The following is a 26,114-nucleotide window of genomic DNA, read 5'->3' on the forward strand; positions in this document are numbered from 1 at the left end:
ATTTAAGTGTTGTTGTACAGATACACACAATTATGATGGATCTGTCACAGCAGGGGGTAGCAGGAGGCGTACTCCGCCATTTAATTCCACAGATAATTAGAGAATTAACAACAGCGCTGCGTCTCAGTCTTGCTTTTTGAGCTTGTTTTGTTGATGTACAAGCACTTATTGTTTTTAAACCAAGCAATGGTTTACATGAACACCCAAAAATACTTCACACACTTTGAAAGACATATACACACTCAGACACACTCAAACACACACACACACACACACACACACACACACACACACACACACACACACACACACACACACACACACACACACACACACACACACACACACACACACACACACACACACACACACACACACACACACACACACACACACACACACACAGACACACAGACACACAGACACACATACAGACATACGCACTTCCAACACACTTCCTCAGAGACACATACTCATGTTCTTTCCCATATCTGGCACTCCCATTGTTACACTCTTTTTCAGTTGAGCTGGTAGAAAGGGCCAGTCAGGATAACATCACTTGACATTTACATGTGTGAGCACAGAAGAACTGCAGTGGGTAGCAATGTCATTTACCTCCTCTCCTGCTCAGGGTCTGATTCATGTCGGGGGTCCTATAGAGGTACTTGGAATGTGACCTGCTCAGAGAAGGACGGTAGGGCTTCAGTGCTTCCGCATTTCACCTGACATCATTTCATTGGAACATTAAGACAGGCTAGCTGCATGATAAACCTATTACATTTTTTTGCTTTTAAATGGAAGGTGTGAGGAAAACAAGTGGGGATGTACGGGGAAAGCTGCGAAAGGGGTTTATCTTCAGTGGACCACAGAGCAAATTAGCTAGAGCGTTTGAAAGCCAATTTACAGTTTGACAAATGATTAATCTTCATCTATAACACACACACGTGGTGGAAGGTGTATTGACAGATACGAAATCCCATAGACTGCAGTGCTAGCTTTTCAGGGATGTGGTAAAAGTCTTTAGCGCTGACCGAGAAAACAGAATGCTTTTGCTATGCATGTACTACTTGTTTTTTTGCGACAGCTCACATCATGGGGCTTCTCGCAGAATGAGAATTTGTTCTCAAAAATCAGTCAGGTGTTCACTGCAGTCAGGGACAAACAGCAGCTAATGTGAAATTGGAAATACTGTAGCTTGCTGCAGTGGTGTGTTTTGCTGACAATTAGAGGCAGGACATGAATGTTTGGTATATGGCACCCTTGCTTGATTTGGCTTATTTTTGTATCTTTGTTTTCTTTTTCCATCTTTTCCTCACATTGAAATCCACACAGGTGTGACAGCCCATCAAACTGTGGAATAATTGATTAAGCAAATTCTGCCATGCGGAGAAAATGGAATCGTTAAGTTGGATAGATTGTATTTTCCAGAATTGTATTTTCCAGAATAGCTTCCGCAGAGACAGACGACGATTAACAGTGAATGATCTTTTGTACATTTTTATTCCAAGTTAGGGTATCCGCTGCGCCTAATTTATCTGCATCATATACTGCAACACCTTGACCAGCCAAGCTGTTGGTCTTCCTTCCGCACGCTTCAGACCTTGTTAATTACCTGGCTTTACGACAGAGCTGGTCCCTCTGCATAAAAACTGCATAAAACCTGTCTGACGTTATCACTATTCCACTGGCGGCTCCTAGATGATTCTCACCGCTCCACGGCGGCCGCCCGCCCCGCATGATGGGCGAAATGCTACTCACTCACCGCCCTTTTTGCATGCTGCCCTCTCTTCGGCTCCCATTGATCCGTCCCCTTACAGAATAGATCGGAATACAATAATTCAGAGCCAGGTAAATTGGAGCAATAATTCAGACCATTAGAGAATTAGTTTGTTTTAAAAATCGGCCAATGATCCTGGGCCGAGCTGATTGGTTGGGGAGCGACCCAGGCATTTAATTATCGAGTGGAGGGCCTGCTGAGCTATGTCTTCTGAAGGTCAGAGTGCCACTGCAATCCTAAGTAAAGCAACAAAAGGAGAGAAGCAAGGGAGGGAGAAATCCAGTACAAATGAACTTAGCCCAGCCGCCCGCATTCCTCTGTTACTTCCCAAATGGCAGTCCATTACCACGCCTGTCCAGACATCGCTGCAGGCTGGATTATAATAATTCTCATAATTCTGAAGGCTCCCTGTGTGGCAAAACTCTCCCCCTCTTTTTCTCCCGTCCGTCACTCTCCACCATTACTCCATTCCATCCCACTATCCCTCCCTGAATGCTTTAATACATATGGTTACAGATTCGCAGATGAGCCAAACCTGCCACGTTGAACTGACATCACTGCTTGTATTACCTCCTACCACTGGGACCTAATGCATTCTACAACAGGACCCCTGACAGCAGTGCAGAGACAACCACATCTGTGCCTGTCCAAAATAGGTCTTGCAACAGAGAGCTTAGCATCAAGAACTATGTCTGGATAAAGCACTGGATGGATTGAATATACTTGGGCCCCCCCTAGAGGCTAGTCTAGTCTGCCCCATGCCTGTTAGATAAGCGGCCACAAAGCAACAGGCTTCCTTCTCCTCTGTTCTCCCTTCCTCATTGGGACCCAGAATACAAATGCGGGTACAAGCATCCTGTTTTTGAGAACTATGTGGAACAAAGAGGTGGCTCAGGCCCTACACACAGGGGAGGAAGGCATCGATTGATGGGCGGTGGGAGGCTACGAGATCCACATGGAGAATGAGTTCCTCAATGAGCCAGGAGGGGTGGGTGGATGTGGGGAGTTGCTGTGTGAATAGGACCGTTTAAAGGGGGCTCGCACAAACAACGCTCCCTTGTTGTTTCTCTGTTATTTGCTGAGGCAGACTTCCTCCTCTCTTTACCCTGGTTATTCAGGGACTCAATTGATCTCTTCCTCTATCTCTTTCTCTCTCTCATTCCCTCGCTCTGCCTTGGTACACAACACTTTCAAAATACATATTCATATACATATTCAAGGTTATTGTGTGAAAATCTAGGGAGATTTGCAAATAGTGTGGTTCGCCTTACGCAACGGGAGGCAACCAAATCGCAGATGAAGAGACAGAGACGGGTAGGGAGGGATAATGCATCTGATGTTGATTTGCCTCTGGGAGGTGTCCACCAGGAAGTTGCCTGTATGCGAGTAAAACTGCCTACAGTAGCTAGCCTGAAATCAGGCTACTGCACTGTCACTCTTTATTCTCAAATTACAAGAGGTCTAATCTGTAAAAATAGATCATTATGGTGCAAATCCTCCCCTCGGTTTTGTAAATACGGTATGATGATATCTCACCCCCTAAAAATATTTAAAAATTGCAGTGCGGACTGAAGTTTGTCTGCTACTCTTTCCTATCCTCTCTAGTCCATTTGGATGTAGATGTTAGTGTACAGCTAAGCGAGACAGTGATTTTATATACACCAGTTGGTATGAGGCTGTTCCGGGCCGCGATAATGGGGGAAACAAACTGGTATCGGAAGGAATTATCCACACAACTCCTGCCTGTCAGACAACCCAGATCTGAGCAATTTCAGAGGCTGTTGAGTAGACTGTATGTTTGGATACTAGCATGGCAGTTAGAGTGGAGTGCACTCAGAGAGAAAGAGAATGCTGCTGGTCTGAATGCTGTCTTAATACCTCTGGGCCAGCAATCAGACCTGCACCGCTCTCATTCAGTGTAAAATAGTAGTAACATGCATGTTTGTCTGGAATGGACAAGTTTGTCTGAATAATTCTGCCTGGGTAAGGAGGACGTCTGTCGCTAGGGGTGGCTAGGGTCAGCATCTTGAGAGAGAGAGATTATTTTTGTAGCTGCAGGGGGGTCTGTGTGGTGATGGCTGTGCCAGGGTCTCTGGCTGTTCTGCCAGGGCGTCTGTGCTGCCATTGATCTCAGTAGGCAGAAGCAAACGGGGGTGATCTGGCTGACACATACAGGGCCTGTTCAAATCCTGTTGCCTTCATCTGTCCTGCTGTCTCACTTCTGTCTGTCTGACAGAGAGGGAAAGAGGGAAATACTCAACTTGGTGGACACAGTGTTTTCTTAAAGACTTTAATTAAGAGAATTGAAATGATGTGTGCGTAGTTGCCCTTTTTTCCAGGGTTATATGCAGTATAGTATAATATGAAGCACCAGTCAAAAGTTTGGACACACCTACTCATTCAAAGGTTTTTCTTAACTTGTACTATTTTCTACATTGTAAAATAATAGTGAAGACATCAAAGCTATGAAATAACACATAGGGAATCATGTAGTAACCAAAAAAACAAATTAAAATATATTTTGGATTCTTCATAGTAAACACCCTTTGCCTTGATGACAGCTATGCACACCCTTGGCATTCTCTCATACAGATTCATGAGGTTGATCACTTGGAATGCATTTTTTTATATTTTTAACTAGGCAAGTCAGTTAAGAACAAATTCTTTTTTACAATGACAGCCTACTGGGGAACAGTGGGTTAACTGCCTTGTTCAGGGGCAGAAAGACAGATTTTCACATTGTCAGCTCGGGGATTCCATCCAGCAACCTTGCGGTTACTGACCCAATGCTCTAACCACTAGGCCACCTGCCACCCACTTAACCGGTGCCACCCACTTAACAGGTTGTTTCCTTCTTAATGTGTTTGAGACAATCAGTTGTGTTGTGACAAAGCAGGGGTTGTTAACAGAAGATAGCCCTATAAAATCATTTAGCGATATGATGAAACTGGCTCTCATGAGGACCGCCACAGGAATGGAAGACCCAGAGTTACCTCTGCTGCAGAGTACAAGTTCAGTAGAGTTAACTTCAACTCAGATTGCAGCCCAAAGAAATGCTTCACAGAGTCCAACAGACACATCTCAACATCAACTGTTCAGAGGAGACTACGTGAATCAGGCCTTCATGGTGGAATTGCTGCAAAGAAATCACTATGAAAGGACACCAATAAGACGAAGAGACTTGCTTGGGCCAAGGAAAATGAGCAATGGACATTAGACCGGTGGAAATCTGTCCTTTGGTCTGATGAGTACCAATGTGAGATTTTTGGTTCCAACCTCTGTGTCTTTGTAAGATGCAGAGTAGGTGAAAGGATGATCTCTGCATGTGTGGTTCCCACTGTGAAGCATGGAGGAGGAGGTGATATGGTGCTTTGTCGGTGACACTGTCGTGATTTATTTCGAATTCAAGGCACACTTAACCAGCATGGCTATCACAGCATTCTGCAGCGATACGACATCCAATCTGGTTTGCGCTGAGTGGGACTATCATTTGTTTTTCAACAGGACAATGAACCAAAACACACCTCCAGGCTGTGTAAGGGCTATTTGATCAAGAAGGAGAGTGATGGTGCTGCATCAGATGACCTGGCATCCACAGTCACCTACCCACTCTCTGCCCTCGACGCATTGCCATGTCTGAATTTACTGATCTAATTTCCAGCCCCAGTACAATGTTTATCCCCCATTTCACTTCTTGACACATACAGTGCCCCCCGAGCTCCCTGGAAGGAGACTCTCTCTACTCCGGGACGCTATTCGACCGCCGGACCGCAGAGTGAAGGAAAAGCAGCCAACAAGTGCTCAACATATGTGGGAACTCCTTCAAGACTGTTGGAAAAGCATTCCTCATGAGCTGGTTGAGAGAATACCAAGAGTATGCAAAGTTGTCATCAAGGCAAAGGGTGGCTAAAATATAAAATATATTTTGATTTGTTTAACACTTTTTTTGCGCTGCCAGGGATTTTGTGCCCCATGAAAAGATATCACATTGGGCCCCACCACCACAGGCCACACAAACCCTGGGCAACTGCTGTAACCACACACCTCCAGACACAATTGACCCATTCAAAGCTTTAAATAATTCTACCTTTGCAGGCTTGCAACTCTCGTAGTCCAATATTTAGTGTGCAAAATTTGCTGACAGTGAGCTGTGAAAATATAACACTGTGCAGACATGCATGCTAAATTCTGCATACAGTGGAATTCCCTATTTGATGCGAGACAGATACCCTCTATAAGAAATGTGCTAAAGGCCATCTTTTACAGTCTAAATGTAATGTTAATGGTACAATTCTTGAAATGAAAATTCTCTTAAAATAAATATAACTTAAATATACATTAACGTCTTAAATTAAAATAAATTAACATTATCGTCTATAGGATGATTTAACAAACTAAATAATAAAATCGGGTATAATTATACATACCAACTAAGTATATATAACAACTAGAAAATAAGCAGCTGTAAAAGTGGAAATGGAAAACGAAATGGAAATGAAAAGGCCTGATGGTGCGCTACAGGAAAGGTCAAGTGGTCACCAAATCAATGGGTTTCTTCCACTTGGGGGTCTTGATTGTGCACAACACATTTTATGGCAATCCAGCCATTACTTTGAGATATATCTTGTTCTCAGTCTTGTTCTCAGCCTGTGGGCATCATGTGTGTCTTGATCCAATATCCATAGCCATGCCATTTAATAGTGATCACTGGCCTTTGCTAAGCCTTACTCAACAAGAGCCCAGCGCTGAGCCTTCTTGCTAGCAAAGTCACTGTTCAAGTCTTTGAAGTAGAGGTCGACCGATTAATTAGGGCCAATTTCAAGTTTTCATAACAATCGGTAATCTGCATTTTTGGACTCAGATTATATTGCAATCCACGAGGAAACTGCGTGGCAGGCTGACCAACTGTTATGTGAGTGCAGGCAGCAAGGAGCCATGGAGCCAGTTGGAGCCAGTTGCTAGCTTGCATTAAACTTATCTTATAAAAAACAATCAATCAATCTTAACATAATCACTAGTTAACTACACATGGTTGGTGATATTACTAGTTTAACTAGCTTGTCCTGCGTTGCATATAATCAATGCGGTGCCTGAAATTGTGTCACTTCTCTTGCGTTCAGTGTAAGCAGAGTCAGGGTATATATAGCAGTTTGGGCCGCCTGGCTCATTGCAAACTGTTTGAAGACCATTTCTTCCTAACAAAGACCGTAATTAATTTGCCAGAATTTTACATAATTATGACATAACATTGAAGGTTGTGCAATGTAACAGCAATATTTAGACATAGGGCTGCCACCCATTCGATAAAATACAGAACGGTTCTGTATTTCACTGAAATAATAAATATTTAGTTTTCTAAATGTTTCCGGATTTGACCATATTAATGACCTGAGGCTCATATTTATGTGTGTTTATTATATTATAATTACGTCTATGAATTAGATATTTGATAGAGCAGTCTGAGCGGTGGTGTCACGTTCCTGACCTGTTTTCTCTTGTTTTGTATGTCTTTATTGGTCAGGGCGTGAGTGTTGGGTGGGTAGTCTATGTTTTGTATTTCTAGGTTGGGTTTTGTGTTCGGCCTGGTATGATTCTCAATTAGAGACAGGTGTGTATCGTTTGTCTCTAATTGAGAGTCATACTAAGGCAGCCAGGGTTTCACTGGGGTTTTGTGGGTGTTTGTTCCTGTGTCCTCACAGGACGGTTGAAGGTTAGTTACGTTTGTTGTTTTGTAGTTTTTGTAGTGTCTTGTTTGCTGTTGTCATTAAAAGATGGCTTATTTCCCTCAATCCGCATCTTGGTCCTATCCATGCTCCTCCTCGTTTGAGGAGGAGAACAACAATGACTACCTTTACAGAAACACCCACCATAACAGGACCAAGCGGATTGAGGAGAGAGAAAAGGAACTAAAGCACTGGACACAGGAGGAATGGTCTTGGGAGATCATGGACGGAAAGGGACCCTGGGGAAGGGTTGGAGAGAATCGCCGCTCTCGGGAGGAGGAGAAGGCAGCCACAGCACAGGAGCGGTGGATTGAGGAGGCAGCACGTATGAGAGGCTGGAAGCCCGAGAGGCTCACCCAAAAATTTCTTGGGGGGGGGGGGCTAAAGGGGAGTGTGGCAAAGCCGGGTTGGATACCTGAGCCAACTCCCCGGGCTTGCCGTGGAGTAAGAGGGCGTCGTACTGGTCAGACACCGTGTTATGCGGTAAAGCGCACGGTGTCCCCAGTACGCGTGCTTAGCCCAGTGCGGGCTATTCCACCTTGCCGCACTGGGAGGGCTAGGTTGGGCATCGAGCCGAGTGCCATGAAGCCGGCCCAACGTATCTGGTCTCCAGTACGTCTCCTCGGGCCGGCGTACATGGCACCAGCCTTACAGGTGGTGTCCCCGGTTCGCCTGCATAGGCCAGTGCGGGCTATTCCACCTCGCCGCACTGGCAGGGCTACGGGGACCATTCAACCTGGTAAGGTTGGGGAGGCTCGGTGCTCAAGAGCACGTGTCCTCCGTTACGGTCCGGTATATCCGGCGCCACCTTCCCACCCCAGCTCAGTACCACCAGTGCCTACACCACGCACCAGGCTTCCAGTGCATCTCCAGAGCCCTGTTCCTCTTCCACGCACTCTCCCTATGGTGCGTGTCTCCAGCCCGGTACCTCCAGTTCCGGTACCACGCACCAGGCCTAGAGTGCGCCACGAGAGTCCAGTGTGCCCAGTTCCTGTTCCCCGCACTCGCCCTGAGGTGCGTGCCCTCAGCCCGGTACCTCCAGTTCCGGTACCACGCACCAGGCCTATAGTGCGTCTCAGCCGGCCAGAGTCTGCCGTCTGCCCAGCGCCAGAGCCGTCCTGCCATGACCAGCCAGAGCCGTCCAGCCATGACCAGCCAGAGCCGTCCTGCCATGACCAGCCAGAGCCGTCCTGCCATGACCAGCCAGAGCCGTCCTGCCATGACCAGCCAGAGCCGTCCTGCCATGACCAGCCAGAGCCGTCCTGCCATGACCAGCCAGAGCCGTCCTGCCATGACCTGCCAGAGCCGTCCTGCCATGACCTGCCAGAGCCGTCCTGCCATGACCTGCCAGAGCCGTCCTGCCATGACCTGCCAGAGCCGTCCTGCCATGACCTGCCAGAGCCGTCCAGCCAGGACCTGCCAGAGCCGTCCAGCCAGGACCTGCCGGAGTCCCTCCGCCCGGACCTGCCGGAGTCCCTCAGCCCGGACCTGCCGGAGTCCCTCAGCCCGGACCTGCCGGAGTCCCTCAGCCCGGACCTGCCGGAGTCCCTCAGCCCGGACCTGCCGGAGTCCCTCAGCCCGGACCGGCCGGAGTCCCTCAGCCCGGACCGGCCGGAGTCCCTCAGCCCGGACCGGCCGGAGTCCCTCAGCCCGGACCGGCCGGAGTCCCTCAGCCCGGACCTGCCGGAGTCCCTCAGCCCGGACCTGCCGGAGTCCCTCAGCCCGGACCTGCCGGAGTCCCTCAGCCCGGACCTGCCGGAGTCCCTCAGCCCGGACCTGCCGGAGTCCCTCCGCCCGGACCTGCCGGAGTCCCTACGCCCGGACCTGCCGGAGTCCCTACGCCCGGACCTGCCGGAGTCCCTACGCCCGGACCTGCCGGAGTCCCTACGCCCGGACCTGCCGGAGTCCCTACGCCCGGACCTGCCGGAGTCCCTACGCCCGGACCTGCCGGAGTCCCTCAGCCAGGACCTGCCGGAGTCCCTCAGCCAGGACCTGCCGGAGTCCCTCAGCCAGGACCTGCCGGAGTCCCTCAGCCAGGACCTGCCGGAGTCCCTCAGCCAGGACCTGCCGGAGTCCCTCAGCCAGGACCTGCCGGAGTCCCTCAGCCAGGACCTGCCGGAGTCCCTCAGCCAGGACCTGCCGGAGTCCCTCAGCCAGGACCTGCCGGAGTCCCTCAGCCAGGACCTGCCGGAGTCCCTCAGCCAGGACCTGCCGGAGTCCCTCAGCCAGGACCTGCCGGAGTCCCTCAGCCAGGACCTGCCGGAGTCCCTCAGCCAGGACCTGCCGCCCCTTATCCCGGTGCCGCCCCTTATCCCGGTGCCGCCCCTTATCCCGGTGCTGCCCCTTATCCCGGTGCTGCCCCTTCATTTAGGTGGTGTTAGTGGGAGGGTGGTCATTGGGAGGGGGATAAAGAAGCGGGGATTGATTATGGTGGGGTGGGGACCTCGCCCTCAGCCTGAGCCACCACCGTGGACAGACGCCCACCCAGACCCTCTCCTAGACTTTGTGCTGGTGCGCCCGGAGTTCGCACCTTAAGGGGGGGGTTCTGTCACGTTCCTGACCTGTTTTCTCTTGTTTTGTATGTCTTTATTGGTCAGGGCGTGAGTGTTGGGTGGGTAGTCTATGTTTTGTATTTCTAGGTTGGGTTTTGTGTTCGGCCTGGTATGATTCTCAATTAGAGACAGGTGTGTATCGTTTGTCTCTAATTGAGAGTCATACTAAGGCAGCCAGGGTTTCACTGGGGTTTTGTGGGTGTTTGTTCCTGTGTCCTCACAGGACGGTTGAAGGTTAGTCACGTTTGTTGTTTTGTAGTTTTTGTAGTGTCTTGTTTGCTGTTGTCATTAAAAGATGGCTTATTTCCCTCAATCCGCATCTTGGTCCTATCCATGCTCCTCCTCGTTTGAGGAGGAGAACAACAATGACTACCTTTACAGGTGGTAGGCAGCAGCAGGCTCGTAAGCATTCATTCAAACCGCACTTTCCTCTGTTTACCATTAGTTTTATTAATATATTGTAAATAAAATATTATATTAATGATGATAGGTTAATAATTGAATGTTGAAATGTTTTTTCCTAATGTTCTAATAATTTTTTAGGGTCCCTGGTTTTTTACGGCCCCCCCCATACGGCGCCCCTGGTTACTACATGATTCCATATGTGTTATTTCATAGTTTTGATGTCTTCACTATTATTCTACAATGTAGAAAATAGTACAAATAAAGAAAAACCCTTGAATGAGTAGGTGTGTCCAAACTTTTGACTGGTACTGTATATTTATTATGTTCTATCAGAAGAAGTTTAGAAGTTAAAGATACCAATGTTAATGGCATAATTACAAAACACAATATCTGATACAAAGCCACATAACCCAGTTTCCCAACCACATTCTCATCCATTTAGGAGACAACACTTTAGAATAACCTTTAGTTTGTTTTCCATTAACCTTTTTCATAATACAACATTCACTTGGTAAGTGGCCATATGTTAGTATTACGGTGACACATATGCATGCAAGCAGGCTCTCACATTCTGGTCCAACCTCACACATGTGAATACTCAACACACACACACACACACACACACACACACACACACACACACACACACACACACACACACACCAGTGGCTATTGGTGCCATTTAAGATTAGGGAGGCAAATTCGATTTTTTTGTGTGCATGGCCTTTCTTCTATTACTGAAAAAGAGCGTCACCATGTGGTGGTCTCCAATAGAGGCGCCGGTTTCCATTATAGGTGCAACTGTCCCAGTGCCGCAGTTAGAGGACGTACATTTTACCATGGCTTTTTTGTCGTTTAGCAGATGCTCTTATCCAGATTGACTTAAAGTTAGTGCATTCATTTGAAGCTAGCTTGGTGGGACAACCACATATCACAGTCATAGTAAGTACATTTTTCGTCAATAAAGTAGCTATCAGCAAAGCTAGATTTAGTAAGAAAAAGAAAGTAAAAAAATTGTTTTAAAGGTGCAAGTGTTAGTATTTTTCTGTGGGTGAGAAGGGGGTTTAAGGGGGTGTGCTGTGGGATTATTTAAAATATTATTTGAAGAGGTAGAGTTTCAGATGTTTTTGGAAGATGGGGAGGGACTCTGCTGTCCTAGCTTCAGGGGGAAGCTGGTTCCACCATTGGGGTGCCAGGACAAAGAAGAGCTTGGACTGAGCTGAGCGGAAGTGTAGGGTTTGATTATAGCCTGAAGGTAGGGAGGGGCAGTTCCTCTTGCTGCTCTGTAGGCAAGTACCATGGTCTTGTAGTGGATGAGAGTGCCTGGATTAGGACCTGCGCCACTTCCTGTGTGAGGTATGGTCGTACTCTACAGATGTTGTAGAGCATGAACCTGCAGGAGTAATCCACTACTTTGATGTTTGCAGAGAATGACAGAATGTTGTCCAGGGTCACATCAAGGTTTTCAAAAATGTAATTCCGCTTTTTTGCAGGCGTTTACTGACACCGGCCTTTTTCAACGGGTGTTGTACACACATATAAGACATATAGCTAGCTATCTAGGTAAACAATGAACCTAGCTAGGTAAACAACATTTAAGATCACACACGTCACGTAATGTTATCTATCGAGCCAGCCAGCTAATGTTAGCTAGTTTAACAGCAATGAACAAAGTGTCAACAATGCCAACTAGAAAAGGAAACGGCTTTGGGAAACAAATAATGACGTCAGCTAGGGAGGCAGCCAACTAACGTTAGCTAGCTAACAGTACACTTTAGCTTGAAATGAAACCACTTTCTGTCAAAATAATATCTGAAAATGTTGTTAGTTAACATTAGATAATCTTACCTGTATACATCAACATGCATCATGGACGCGTCTCTCTATCAGGAATGCAATATCACGGTTGCCATTAGTTTGAAGATGTAATCTGGAGACAGGTGTTTTCTCAATCTCTTTAGCTATCATACTCTAATTCCACGGATTTCAAAACTTGATCCTCCAGAAAATGGAGAGTAACACTTATACAGCTCCACTACACAATACATTTTCATAAAAGCTGCGTTCGACAGGATTACCAACACAGACTGACGAGCTCAAATAGACAGACGCTTTCAATATGGCAGACATATCCTCTCTCCTCTCTCGGCATGTCCTGCCCACTCATTATCTCAGCTAGTGGGAAGGTTGACAACTTTTTATTTGTCTTAACCAACAAGGCTCGTAATTGAACAATTTTATCCGTATTTACAGATGGCATACAAGTTTGTTATTATGGCACATTAAAGTTCACATGTTCGAGAAGGCGTTTCTGCAACAAACAAAAAAACATTTTGATAAAAAATATATTTTTTACCTTCAAATGGCTCTCCTGTGAAGTCGTGACTTCCGACATACGCCTAGTTTCCTGAATCGGGTCACATGTACACATCTTAAGGAAGCATATACACTGAGTGTATAAAGCATTACGAACATTTTCCTAATATTGACTTGCTACCCCTTTTGTCCTCAGAACAGCCTCAATTCGTCTGAGCATGGACTCTACAAGGTGTCAATTGTTCCACAGGGATGCTGGCCCATGTTGAATCCAATGGTTTCCACATTTGTGTCAAGTTGGCTGTATGTCCTTTGGGTGGTGGATCATTCTTGATACATACGGGAAACGGTTGAGCAGCATTGCAATTCATGACACACTCACTAGTGTGCCTGGCACCTACTACCATACCCGATTCAAAGGCACTTAAATACTTTGTCTTGCCCATTCACCCTCTGAATGGCACACATACACAATCCATGTCTCAATTGTCTCAAGGCCTAATTATCCTCTACAGGATCGGTGGGTCTCCCGGGTGAACTAACGTAGGCTAATGCGATTGGCATGAGGATGTAAGTAACAAGTAAATTTCCGCAAAAAAATAGACATATCTGATATTGGCAGAAAGCTTAAATTCTTCTTAAACTAACTGCACTGTCCAATTTACAGTAGCTATTACAGTGAAATTATACCATGCTGTGGTTTGAGGAGAGTGCACAGTTATGAACTTGAACATTTATTAATAAACCAATTAGGTACATTTGGGCAGTCTTGATACAAACTTTTAACAGAAATGCAATGGTTCATTGGATCATTCTAAAACTTGCACATACACTGCTGCCATCTAGTCGCCAAAATCTACATTGTGCTTGGGCTGGAATAACATTACATTAATAACTCCTACATTAATTTCACATTTACACAAATGTCAAAGTGTTTCCTTTCAAATGGTATCAAGAATATGCATATCCTTGCTTCAGGTCCTGAGCTACAGGCAGTTAGATTTGGGTATGTCATTTTAGGGGAAAATGGGGAAAAAAGTGTTGGATCCTTTAACCTGTCTCCTCCTCTTCATCTACACGGATTGAAGTGGATTTAACAAGTGACATCTATAAGGGATCATAGCTTTCACCTTGATTCACTCGGTCAGTCTATGTCATGGAAAGAGCAGGTGTTCCTAATGTTTTGAACACTCAGTGTATAAGTATATACTAACAAAGCAATAGCAGCCTATAACATGTATACAGATCAAATACACACATGAACTCTAACAAAGTTCACTTACATGTTCAGTGACACACTACCACATGGTTGGGTAAGTCCAGGGAAGGCTTGTCTGTTCAGGAAAGGTCCAGCTATGAGTTGTAGTGGAGGACAGGAGTTTACAGAGACCTTCTCAACCTGCCCTCCGGGAAACAGCTAAAGCACAAGAAGGAATGGGGGCCTGTTACAGCCAGCAAGTAGAGCCTGTGATTGGCTGGCCCTGGTCAGCTGAATCAGTTCCCTGGTGAACTGAACCCGGATTCACAAAACCTTCTTAAGAATTATTAAAAAATGTCTTAATAAGTGCCATGTTTACTTAAGTTTCTTCAAATCAATGTAAACCTTAATTTGAAAAGCTTTTGATTACATATTTGACTAAATAATGAATATAACAATGATTGTTGAAATGGTCATATCAAAAGAAGATAAAGCTAAATGTATTGATTCGAAAACTTCATTAAGAGAACAATAGTCAAACATATAATGGCAATATTCTAAAACACCAATAATCATATTTGTGACCAACTGACTCGATCTAATACTGTATGTAGCAACATTTGAAATTGTGTTTTTTTTTTACATTGGATAAAAGTAGAGACTCAGAACTAGAAAATGGTATATCATACACTATGGTTGAGGAACAATGGGAAAGTTATTTTGCTTTAAAAGTTGATAAACTTTTGAGAAAATGTCCCTTGAATAATTTTTGCTACACCTACTGGAGAGCTCTTCATTATCTACACCCATTCAGCATCGTCAACACCCTCTTAAGCCTTAGCCCCACCCATTTCTTTAAATATTCACATGTGCTAAACAAAGTGAGTAAGGTAGTGAACTAAACAACCAAAGATTTCACGACTAAAGGCTGGTTTATACTATGTCAATCGACATGTTGGTAGACAGTTGTCGCAGTGACATCATGCACATTCTATTGTCGTCCGACATCAAGCTTGTTGTTGTCATTACAAAAAAAGTATAAACACAGAAACGACAACCTGGTCGTCTAAAATAGCATAACTGGTGTATTTTAACATCAATAAACCCACCCGTTTAAAAATGAATTTAGTATATGTCAATCTAGCTAACCAAACAACTAAAAGCAACTTTTTAAACAATGTTTTGGTTCGTTTCTAGCTTGTTAGCTAGTTCAAATAATGACCATATCATATAGCTGACAACGTCTTAACTAAGCTAAGTTGTATTCATTATTAGAGGAAAATAAACTCACAAGATCGTTATTTACAAGTTAATGGTGAGCTAATTACAGAAAATAGCTTACGGTTATGAGTGTTATGAAATAAAAGCAGGGCATTCTACCAGAAATGTTAGAACTTAGACACTGTCTCGTTGGCCTAACGTTATATCCTCATTTGACTTTGATGCAGATCGTGTTGTGCTACACATGGTAAAATCTACGTTTATTTGATACTGTAAGCCTAGTTTCCTGAAACAAATCACATTTAGTGATTCAAAGATTGCTATGATAATTTGAATGATGGAAGTTCTTTGGTTAGCTGCTAGAGAGAGGAAGAGAGAGAGGGAGAACCCACAGAGGCCCCTCAGAAATTGGATGGATCCTCTAAATGTCCCTGACCATGTTCTACTCAGGCAATATCGAATAACACAACACTCTATCATGTACTTGGCTGACCTTCTAAATTAAAACTTAAAAAGACCATGAGAGCATGCCGTCTTCCAATCATCCTACAAATCATGATAGCCCTGAGATTCCTAGCATTGGGATCCTTTCAAGCCTTGCTTGCAGGCACAGAGTTAGTCAGTCCTCTGTGAGTCGGGTGGTTAGTGCAGTGTGTGACGCACTGAGTCGTCATGTGCGAAGATTTATCAAGTTCCCATCAACTGAAGCTGAACAAGTAAGCACCACTCAAAAATGTATTGAGGTGGCTAACTTCCCCAATGTCGTTGGTGCAGTGGATGGGACCAGTGTGGCAATAAAGGTCAGTGACGATGACAGGCACAGTATTGCCACACTGGTCCCATCCACTGCACCAACGTCAAAACATGTCTACATAAGTTTATGAAATGTTTTGCAACAGAATCGGTGGAATGAATACACCCTTGATCACCCGCACACGCAGTTCACTTTCATAGCAGCCACATACAACATCATAATTTTGCTCTTTATATAATTCCTTATTGCGTCTACGCGCTCTCCTCCTCTCACCTTTTCCCTTCCCTTGTGGACTTCATTGCACAACACAACAGCTGTCTGTGACCAGGTGCAAAAACCTATCCAAGCCAAACCTTCAAACCATAACCGCTAATCGCTACATAGCCTACATAGTTTTCACCATATTGACGTTATAGCCAATAAACTAGAACTAACATGTTAGAAAACCCACAATCCAATCCAATACAGCTCTACACAGCACAGTGTAAAGCAAGCTGTTTAGCAGTTAGACTGGCAGGTCCCGATGACAATACATTAATAGGATAGCCTTAGCCAGCTAGCTAACATATTTAGCATTCCTCTTTGTTAGAGTCAGCTTGTTAAGTAAGCTAAATTAGCAACATTAGCTAGCTAAGTAAGTGAAACATAAACTAACAAGAACAAAGACAACAAAGTATCTCTCTCTCTCTCTGCTGCTTCTCCTTAACTGTTTTATGAATTAATTTGTTAAAAACTGTTCAACTGTTGTCTTTCTCTCTCTTTACGTCAACTACTCACCCAACTTCATGCACTGCAGTGCTAGCTAGCTGTAGCTTACACTTTCAGTACTATATTAATTCTCTGACCCTTTGATTGGATGGACAACATGTCAGTTCATACTGCAAAAGCTCTGACAGGTTTGAGGACGTCCTCCGGGAGTCATCATAATTACTGTGTAAGTCTATAGAAGGGGGTGAGAAACATGAGCCACTTAGGTTTTGTATTGAAGTCAATGTACCCAAAGGAGGATGAAAAACAGCTGTCCTCCGGCTACACTATGCTGCTGCTCTAGAGGGTACTGTTGAGGCTACAGAATTTCATTTCAAAACAGTGTGTTTTAATCAGGTATTTGGTGACGTGAATATATTGTAGTATAGTTTTATCTAAAAAATGTGGTCTGTTACGGCCAGCAGGTAGAGCCTGTGATTGGCTGGCCCTGCTCAGCTGAATGAGTTCCCTGGTGAACTAGACTTTTGTAATGTGTCAATATTTTTATTTGTATGTAATTCACTCAGTAGGAGGGTCCTCCCCTTCCTCCTCTAAGGAGCCTCCACTGACACACACACGCACAGACACACACACACGACACATCGCACACACACAGGTAGACATGATGCATTCTGTTTCCCAAACTCGGAGCAATATCATTTATGAATCCCCTTCTCTCCATCTCCCCTCTCAATTAGATGATGCATTGTTATGTTCTGACAGCCAACTTGAAATTAGTTTAAACTAATTAAATTAAAGCAGGCTTCATTAAATTACCCTGCCATGGATTTGTCATTGCCACAGCATTTCTGGTTAGTGGCAAAGCAACCTAAGTCAATGCCACCCTGTTTCTTTCCAGTCTCAGTTCTGCAACCATAGCAGAAAACCTGCATTGTCTGCAGTCATTGTTGTTAAGGTTCTATTTTCATGAACCGCACGCTATTGTATGCAACATCACAATGGGTAACATATTATACAGTAAACTATGTGACCGTGGGTACTCTGGTAGTCATGGGTTAGGGTATATAGCCTACAGTAGGATATATGGATGCAGATAGACTACACTGAGATTTGGATGTGTCAGAGACCGAACTGATCCACAAATCCTACTGAATCATCACAGATTAATGCATTGGCAGATATAGTCATCTATTTGATGGTATAGTGTAAAGAACCCTGCCAGTACATATATATATGGCTGCCATTACTGTACAATAGCTTTTGTAATCAAACTCTTATTCCCCCCTTTTACAGTAAAAGATTAGACCCATTAAATTGTGGCTGCTCTTTTATGACTTGTTATTGTCTAATAAAGCATGAAAAGGGAAGAATTTCTGCATATAGTGGCACTAATTTGATAGCTTGATGTTCTACAGCCAGGGGCCAAAGTTCTTAAACATAATTACAGATGGAAATGGTTTTCTTATCAGTAACTAAAGACATGACTCCACTGGCAAGTTGGATAATAATGTATGGTGACATCGTACAATGACTAAATGTATCATTTTAATACTCTGTCAGAAATGGTTTCAATTCTGTCTGGAATTATTCACAGTATGGTCATTATGCAGTAATTGATGAGTGTAATATCTTGTAATATCCTGTGGTCCATGCAATGTGACAGTAGGGTACCATTGACTTCTGGGATGTTATTAAGATTCTGACAACTGGGTTCAGGTGCAAAAGTAGATTTTATTTATTTTACAGTGCAGGCAGTGATGCAGAAGAATGGATTCAGAGTTGATATAGTTTACAAAAATAAACAAACTTTGCCAAAATAGCAAAATTCCCTCTACTCAAGAACCGGCAAAACGTCCATTGACTTATACATCTTGGTATATGGCAGAGCATGTTACCTGTACAATAATCTCTTCAGGAATGAGGAGCACAGGAATCCTAATTTAAACCATTCACACCTTTAAAACAGATGCATTCCTAATAATAGTGATTATAGACTTAAATGGCAATACTATTGCACAATTAACAAGACATTGGCCAACACTTAAGCTAATGAAACCAATGGCATAATGAGCATAAACATTAGCATTCACAATCAACTTTAAAAACACCCCCGGAATGGAAGAAAACAATTTGCAATCTGTGGCTAAAATTATGAACATGACCAGGCGGACGCTTACCTAGGAAGCCAGTTCAAGATGGTGGTGAGCAGAGCGGTGGTGAGTAGAGCGGTGGTGAGTAGAGCGGTGGTGAATAGAGCGGTGGTGAGTAGAGCGGTGGTGAATAGAGCGGTGGTGAGTAGAGCGGTGGTGAGTAGAGCGGTGGTGAGTAGAGCGGTGGTGAGTAGAGCGGTGGTGAATAGAGCGGTGGTGAATAGAGGCGTGGTGAGTAGAGGCGTGGTGAATAGAGCGGTGGTGAATAGAGCGGTGGTGAGTAGAGCGGTGGTGAATAGAGCGGTGGTGAATAGAGTAGAGCGGTGGTGAGTAGAGCGGTGGTGAGTAGAGCGGTGGTGAGTAGAGCGGTGGTGAATAGAGCGGTGGTGAATAGAGCGGTGGTGAGTAGAGGCGTGGTGAATAGAGCGGCGGTGAGTAGAGCGGTGGTGAATAGAGCGGTGGTGAGTAGAGCGGTGGTGAGTAGAGCGGTGGTGAATAGAGCGGTGGTGAGTAGAGCGGTGGTGAGTAGAGCGGTGGTGAATAGAGCGGTGGTGAGTAGAGCGGTGGTGAGTAGAGCGGTGGTGAATAGGGCGGTGGTGAATAGAGCGGTGGTGAGTAGAGCGGTGGTGAGTAGAGCGGTGGTGAATAGAGCGGTGGTGAATAGAGCGGTGGTGAGTAGAGCGGTGGTGAATAGAGCGGTGATGAATAGAGCGGTGGTGAATAGAGCGGTGGTGAGTAGAGCAGTGGTGAATAGAGCGGTGGTGAATAGGGCGGTGGTGAATAGGGCGTTGGTGAATAGAGCGGTGGTGAGTTGAGCGGTGATGAGTAGAGCGGTGGTGAGTAGAGCGGTGGTGAGTAGAGCGGTGGTGAGTAGAGCGGTGGTGAGTAGAGCACTGGTGAGTAGAGCGGTGGTGAGTAGAACGGTGTTGAGTAGAGCGGTGGTGAGTAGAGCGGTGGTGAGTAGAGCGGTGGTGAATAGAGCGGTGGTGAATAGAGCGGTGGTGAATAGAGCGGTGGTGAGTAGAGCGGTGGTGAGTAGAGCGGTGGTGAGTAGAGCGGTGGTGAATAGAGCGGTGGTGAGTAGAGCGGTGGTGAGTAGAGCGGTGGTGAGTAGAGCGGTGGTGAGTAGAGCGGTGGTGAGTAGAGCGGTGGTGAGTAGAGCGGTGGTGAGTAGAGCGGTGGTGAGTAGCCAAGATTGCTACACCAACCAAAATAAATACAATCCAGAACATTTATCAATTATATGATAACCAAACTCAGGCATTTGTGCTCTTATATAATATTGTAGCGATCCTTGCTATATGAGCCACGTTACAATTTCCGCTAAGTGGTTTAACCCGATTGGCGCGAAGGGTTATTGCCTTTCACGCCTGAGTCCCAGGTTTGCTACCCACTTCCTATGTTCTCTGTATCGGTGTCAGAAGAGGGATACCAGCTGTGAGGCCATCTGAACTCACTGCCCCGGATGTGTGAGTGGGCTGAGGCTAGTAGAAGCACGGGGACGTGCATCTTTCAGAGGGTGCAATGTACCGAGCCAAGTTACAATTCCCATCAAGTGGATTAACCGTATTGGCGCGATGCGTAGGTTATTTGCCTTTCACACTGGAGATTTCGCCGATCAACATTGCACATGTCACTTCCCGCTCCCTCCGTTCACTACAATATAAAGCATGATGTTGAATGGGATTAGGAGTTTGGTTAGACATGTTTGTACCAAACAATCAGTCTGTTTGTGTCGGGAGTAATAGAGGGAAATGTCCCAACCCGGCGAAAGCTCACAGACACATTGTCACATGGGAATTAGACACACACGTATTATTATCTTCTGGGTGGTTGTACATTGTGTAAAATTATGGCTATCCCTTTTGGATGCATGTACACTTATTTGCGCCCTGTCTGTTCATTTGTATGTCATGTGTATAAGACTGGGTAGATATAATTAGTGCTGCATGGTCATCATAGTATGTGATCTGAAAACAAGACTCGTCCAGTCTGACCTGAGATCTGTCTAACAGACTCTCGAGGTCACTTGCCAATCAATATCATTATAAATCATTGTTAACTTCGCTGAGGTTTGCTTTTGGAGAACCTTGCATGCTGTACTCATCCATGTATTGCCAATGTGTCCAATTCCTCTGATACATTGGCTTTACATTATTGATTGGACAGAGGATCGCCTTCAAATCTGCATTGCCATGTCAATACACTTTGGACCACCAATTCCCATGTTCACTTAACCAATATATCTTCAGATAACCAATGTATCTCAAGTGAATGCTCATTTAAGGATATCACACCAATCACGCCATATTGAATACAGCACCACTGAAGTGTTCAAACGATCCATCATATCGCCCGTCGATTGGCAACATTTTGCCTAGCAATTTATTTCCTGAGGGAACATCAGACGATGCTTCCCCACGTAAACCAGCTCCATGTCACAACTTATCATAAAGCAGCCTCTTAACCTTGTCTGAACTTATCATGGCACCAATTAGTCTGGAGAAAGAGAAGGCCACACATCCAGGGATGTAATTCATTTTCATCTGCAGAAAGGGCAACATTCCTCGTTAGTATGGAAAGCTGCAATCTGGACCCTGACTGGGAGGAGGATACGAGGGGCTTGAGATTTGGGGGGAAAAAGAACAACATAAATAAATCCACAAATCATATCACATCGAAAACAGTCTTTCGGTGACACTGTCTTGTTCGTTTTCCGTCAATGCCGATTAGCCTAATTCTATTAAGTCTGTTTCGCTGACGCCCCAGTATTTTTGAAATAGACTCGTCATGTAAATATATTTCTCCCCCTCCCTCTCTTCCCCCTCTTTCTCTCTGTCTTTCCACAGGTCTCCACATAATGGAGCGAGAATGAACAGAGAGCGGCTGAAAGAAAAGCATGAACTGGAGGTTTATTGAGGTCATCTGCTTCCTGTTTATATGGGACCATATAACAGTTCAGTCTTCCCGCCAGGACCTGTCCGCTGCCGATCAACATGTCACTAAGCAGTTTGATTGGCTCATCTCCGACCGCGGACCTTTCCACCACTCTCGGAGTTACCTCTCCTTTGTGGAAAGATTCCGCCAAGGATTTACAACCAGATATAAAATTTATAGGTGAGTTCACTTTAATTTGTGCATTTGGGTGGTGCTGATGTTGCAGAGGTTTTAAAGACACTCTCTGGCTAAATGTTTTTTTTCTATTTTGAGTCTCTATTTTGAGTCTCTTTGGAAGAGACCGCGCAAAGGTGTACTGTGTACAAGTTTTGTGTGAAAGTGCACCCTTTTTACAGAGTTATTGTACCACACACACACAAGAAAGTGGCTGTGCTGTGTGTGTTACGTTATGGAGTGGCTGTGCTGTCTGTTAGGCTGTGTGTCTGCTTAGAGGCAGGGGGTGTTATAAATACGTTATGCAACCACCAGCCATTGTAGTTATTTGCCTCACACATTGTGGCTCAGCTAATCATTCCCCAATTAAATAGTGATGTTAAGAGGATAGACAGCTGCAATGTGACAGAGATGGAGTCACAGCCATCCTCTCTCTGATTGGCCTCTCAGACTCTACTGAATAGCTGTGTGTATAAAGCGGCTATATTAAAACGATAGACAAACGCTGCATGGCTTGGCAGTCTGGATGAAATAAAACATCTAAGCACTGCATTGATACTGGCGCTGTATATTTTAGTTAAGTGCTGGCATTATTATTATGATTATGCAAATGTTTAGACATGTGGGAACGATCTATACAGGGCTACTGTGTGTGTTTGACAATGAAGACCCAAACGGCACAAGTTAAATGTTAAGCCTGGCTTGAGGAAGGGAGGTCAATGTAGTATGCAATCATTGTCGTTTTTAATTCTTGTTTTCCATCTCTGGTTGTGTTTTTGTCTTGAGAGAATAAATCGGCAACATGATATTGACATATGTCAGACACACAAGCACACACAACTTTACTTCCTATTCTAGAAGTATGGCATAGTTGTCAAGGATTCTAGCTAGCATTTTGTAATGGGATATGGTTGGCATTCTCTTGACAGGCATCAGCGTTCATGTAGTATTCTTTCCTCCCTGCTACATTACGTGTTGTGAAATACATGATCTGTCGGTGTTGGATTTCAAATATCATCCTTCTATTTCCTGCTGTCTTTGCATTGCAAATCTCCTTACAATTGACTGACAAGGTACAGCAAGTACATACTGTACCTGGGAGCTTCCCCTTTAGAGGTGTGTGCTTAGTTTTTCCTGCTCTGCAGTCCAAAATCCTAGAGAGAGAAAGGGGAGAGAGAGCGAGAGTGATAGGGAGACCAAGACAAGAGAGAGAAAGGGGAGAGAGAGCGAGAGTGATAGGGAGACCAAGACAAGAGAGAGAAAGAGAGACTCATCAACATGTTACATTCATTTAGCGGTACGGTTAAACAGGGTCTCTCTCCTCATTTCATAGATCGCCCCAGTAGCCTCTGGTCCCCACTGGGTTTGCTGTCTTTATATTGTCACATGTAAACAGAGCATTTACATAATATGTAGCTTGACAGCCTGGATGGTATACAGAGGCAGGAATCTCAGACTAACACGTTTCCCCACAGCCATCCATGGCCCCATGCTGCTGTCGTGTGTGTGGCTTATGATGCTTGTTCGATTAATGAAAGAATCAGAAGAGGAGGCTCAGGCATTATGTATTTGCCTGGGGAACAGAGTCTCTGGCACGACAACACAAAGGTTGCAGAAGCAGGCTAGCTCGACTACCTCCTCACGTCTTGGTTACCTATCAAACAGTAGGAGACATCGAATTCAGCTGTCAGTGCAAGGTATTGCCTTGCTTGTGACAAGACAATTAAATCTTGCATCTATACGGAGTGAAATCCATTACACTTCTCATTAAAAATGAAAAGTAGAAATCTGCAATCACATCTGTTACACATCTGGGCCACTGTCAGACAAACCGTTCTGAGTCATCTGTCAACTGGATGGATTCAAAGGAAAATCTACATTCGGTTTAGTTGTTTTGTGTTATACATATCCTTCATTTTGATGAAGAGTGGGCTGTATTTAACAAAGGGCAGCCATGCCCTCCAGATCCACCATCAAACTCGATGTGTTTTCCTATACAACGAATACGTTTACAGTGAATTATTGTGGTAATTACTTGTCTGAGCCTTTTATGTACATGCACAGGATGATATAGTACATAAACATATACTGCCAGTCTACTGCCAATACAAAAATTATTATTATTCACCCTGTTTGCACATCTCACCCAAACTAGTGGAGGTAATATGAAATTAGCTTTTGCAAAAATGTACAATGTGTTGTGAAAACTATCCAATTATCTATGAAAGTATCCAGCTGTGAAATTGGCATAAACGCTCCCATGGTCATAGATTATTCCAATCACACTTGGTAAAAAGGTAAAAATGATAAAGCTGTCTTCGTTCTCCTATGCTCTCACCCTCAGGTTCCCAAAAACCTTAGCTACAGAGACAGTTACAATGTCACATATGACTCCTTTTCCACCTCTTTTTGTCTCCCTTTTTGTCTCCCAAGTAAGTAAGTTGAGAAATAAATAAAGAATCGGCAGCAGATGCTAACTGGCAATGAGAAGTGAATAGCTTTGTAAATTTCCCCAGGGCTTCCGCTGTCTTTGCGATTTACTGGTTAGAAAGTGGTTGAATCAGACTTACAGGGAGACAAAGCATCCCTCTCTGCCTCCCTTATCAAGAGAGATTATCCCAAGGCGGACCGTTGGACAATGCCAACCTGATCAGCAACAAACAAATCTCTCTCGTTTTTAATGACCTCTGCAACGTGCCTCATTCTGCACGACAAACACACACATTTAGGACGCACTTGTGCTTGTTTGGCACAACGGAAAGGTCACCATCACTTGGAGCAAAGAAACACTATGTTGCTACACTTACCCCACCCCCGGAGGTGTGTCTTCCTTCCCTAAGAGTAATTGGAATGCATTAGTTAAGGAATCGGCTGCGACGAAAGTGCCCTTTTTCTCCCTTCTATGCATATTATACAGTGGCTTGCGAAAGTATTCACCCCCGTGGCATTTTTCCTATTTTGTTGCCTTAACACCAGATAATTAAAATAGATTTTGAGGGCGTGAGTATCATTTGATTTACACAACATACCTACCACTTTGAAGATGCAAAATATGTTTGTTGTGAAATAAACAAGAAATAAGACAAAAAAACAGAAAATTTGAGCATGCATAACTATTCACCCCCCAAAGTCAATACTTTGTAGAGCCACCTTTCGCAGCAATTACAGCTGCAAGTATCTTGGGGTATGTCTCTATAAGCTTGGCACATCTAACCACTGGGATTTTTGCCCATTCTCCAAGGCAAAACTGCTTCAGCTCCTTCAAGTTGGATGGGTTCCGCTGGTGTACAGCAATCTTTAAGTCATACCACATATTCCCAATTGGATTGAGGTCTCAACTTTGACTAGGCCATTCCAAGACATTTAAATGTTTCCCCTTAAACCACTCGAGTGTTGCTTTAGCAGTATGCTTAGGGTCATTGTCCTGCTGGAAGGTGAACCTGCGTCCCAGTCTCAAATCTCTGGAAGACTGAAACAGGTTTCCCTCAAGAATTTCCCTGTATTTTGCGCCATCCATCATTCGTTAAATTCTGACCAGTTTCCCAGTCCCTGCCAATGAAAAACATCCTCACAGCATGATGCTGCCACCACCATGCTTCACTGTGGGGATGAGGTTCTCGGGGTGATGAGAGGTGTTGGGTTTGCGCCAGACATAGTGTTTTCCTTGATGCCAAAAAGCTAAATTTTAGTCTTATCTGACCAGAGTACCTTCTTCCATATGTTTGGGGAGTCTGCCACATTCCTTTTGGCAAACACCAAATGTGTTTGCTTATTTCTTTCTTTAAGCAATGGCTTTTTTTCTGCCCACTCTTCTGTAAAGCCCAGCTCTGTGGAGTGTACGGCTCAAAGTGGTCCTATGGACAGATACTCCAATCTCCACTTTGGAGCTTTGCAGCTCCTTCAGCGTTGTCTTTGGTCTCTTTGTTGCCTCTCAGATTAATGCCCTCCATGTGTTTTGGTGGGTGGCCCACTCTTGGCAGGTTTGCTGTGGTGCCATATTCTTTCAATTTTTGAATAATAGATTTAATGATGCTCCTTGGGATGTTCAAAGTTTCAGATATTTTTTTATAACCCAACCCTGATCTGTACTTCTCCATAACTTTGTCCCTGACCTGTTTGAAGAGCTCCTTGGTCTTCATGGTGCCGCTTGCTTGGTGGTGCCACTTGCTTAATGGTGTTGCAGACTCTGGGGCCTTTCA

General features: G+C 44.7%; 1 protein-coding gene across 1 annotated transcript in view; it reads left to right on the forward strand.

The window, feature by feature from the left end:
* Window positions 1-26,114, forward strand: part of brinp1 (bone morphogenetic protein/retinoic acid inducible neural-specific 1) — a 139,814-nt gene that overhangs the window by 20,743 nt on the left and 92,957 nt on the right. The window contains exon 2 of the mRNA XM_055936740.1: window positions 21,654-21,921. Within this exon, the coding sequence (XP_055792715.1) occupies window positions 21,704-21,921 (218 nt within the window). The 5' untranslated portion in view covers window positions 21,654-21,703. The remainder of the gene's footprint in view (window positions 1-21,653; window positions 21,922-26,114) is intronic.

Source organism: Salvelinus fontinalis, chromosome 10 (genome assembly GCF_029448725.1).
Source record: "Salvelinus fontinalis isolate EN_2023a chromosome 10, ASM2944872v1, whole genome shotgun sequence".
Classification (NCBI taxonomy): Eukaryota; Metazoa; Chordata; class Actinopteri; order Salmoniformes; family Salmonidae; genus Salvelinus; species Salvelinus fontinalis.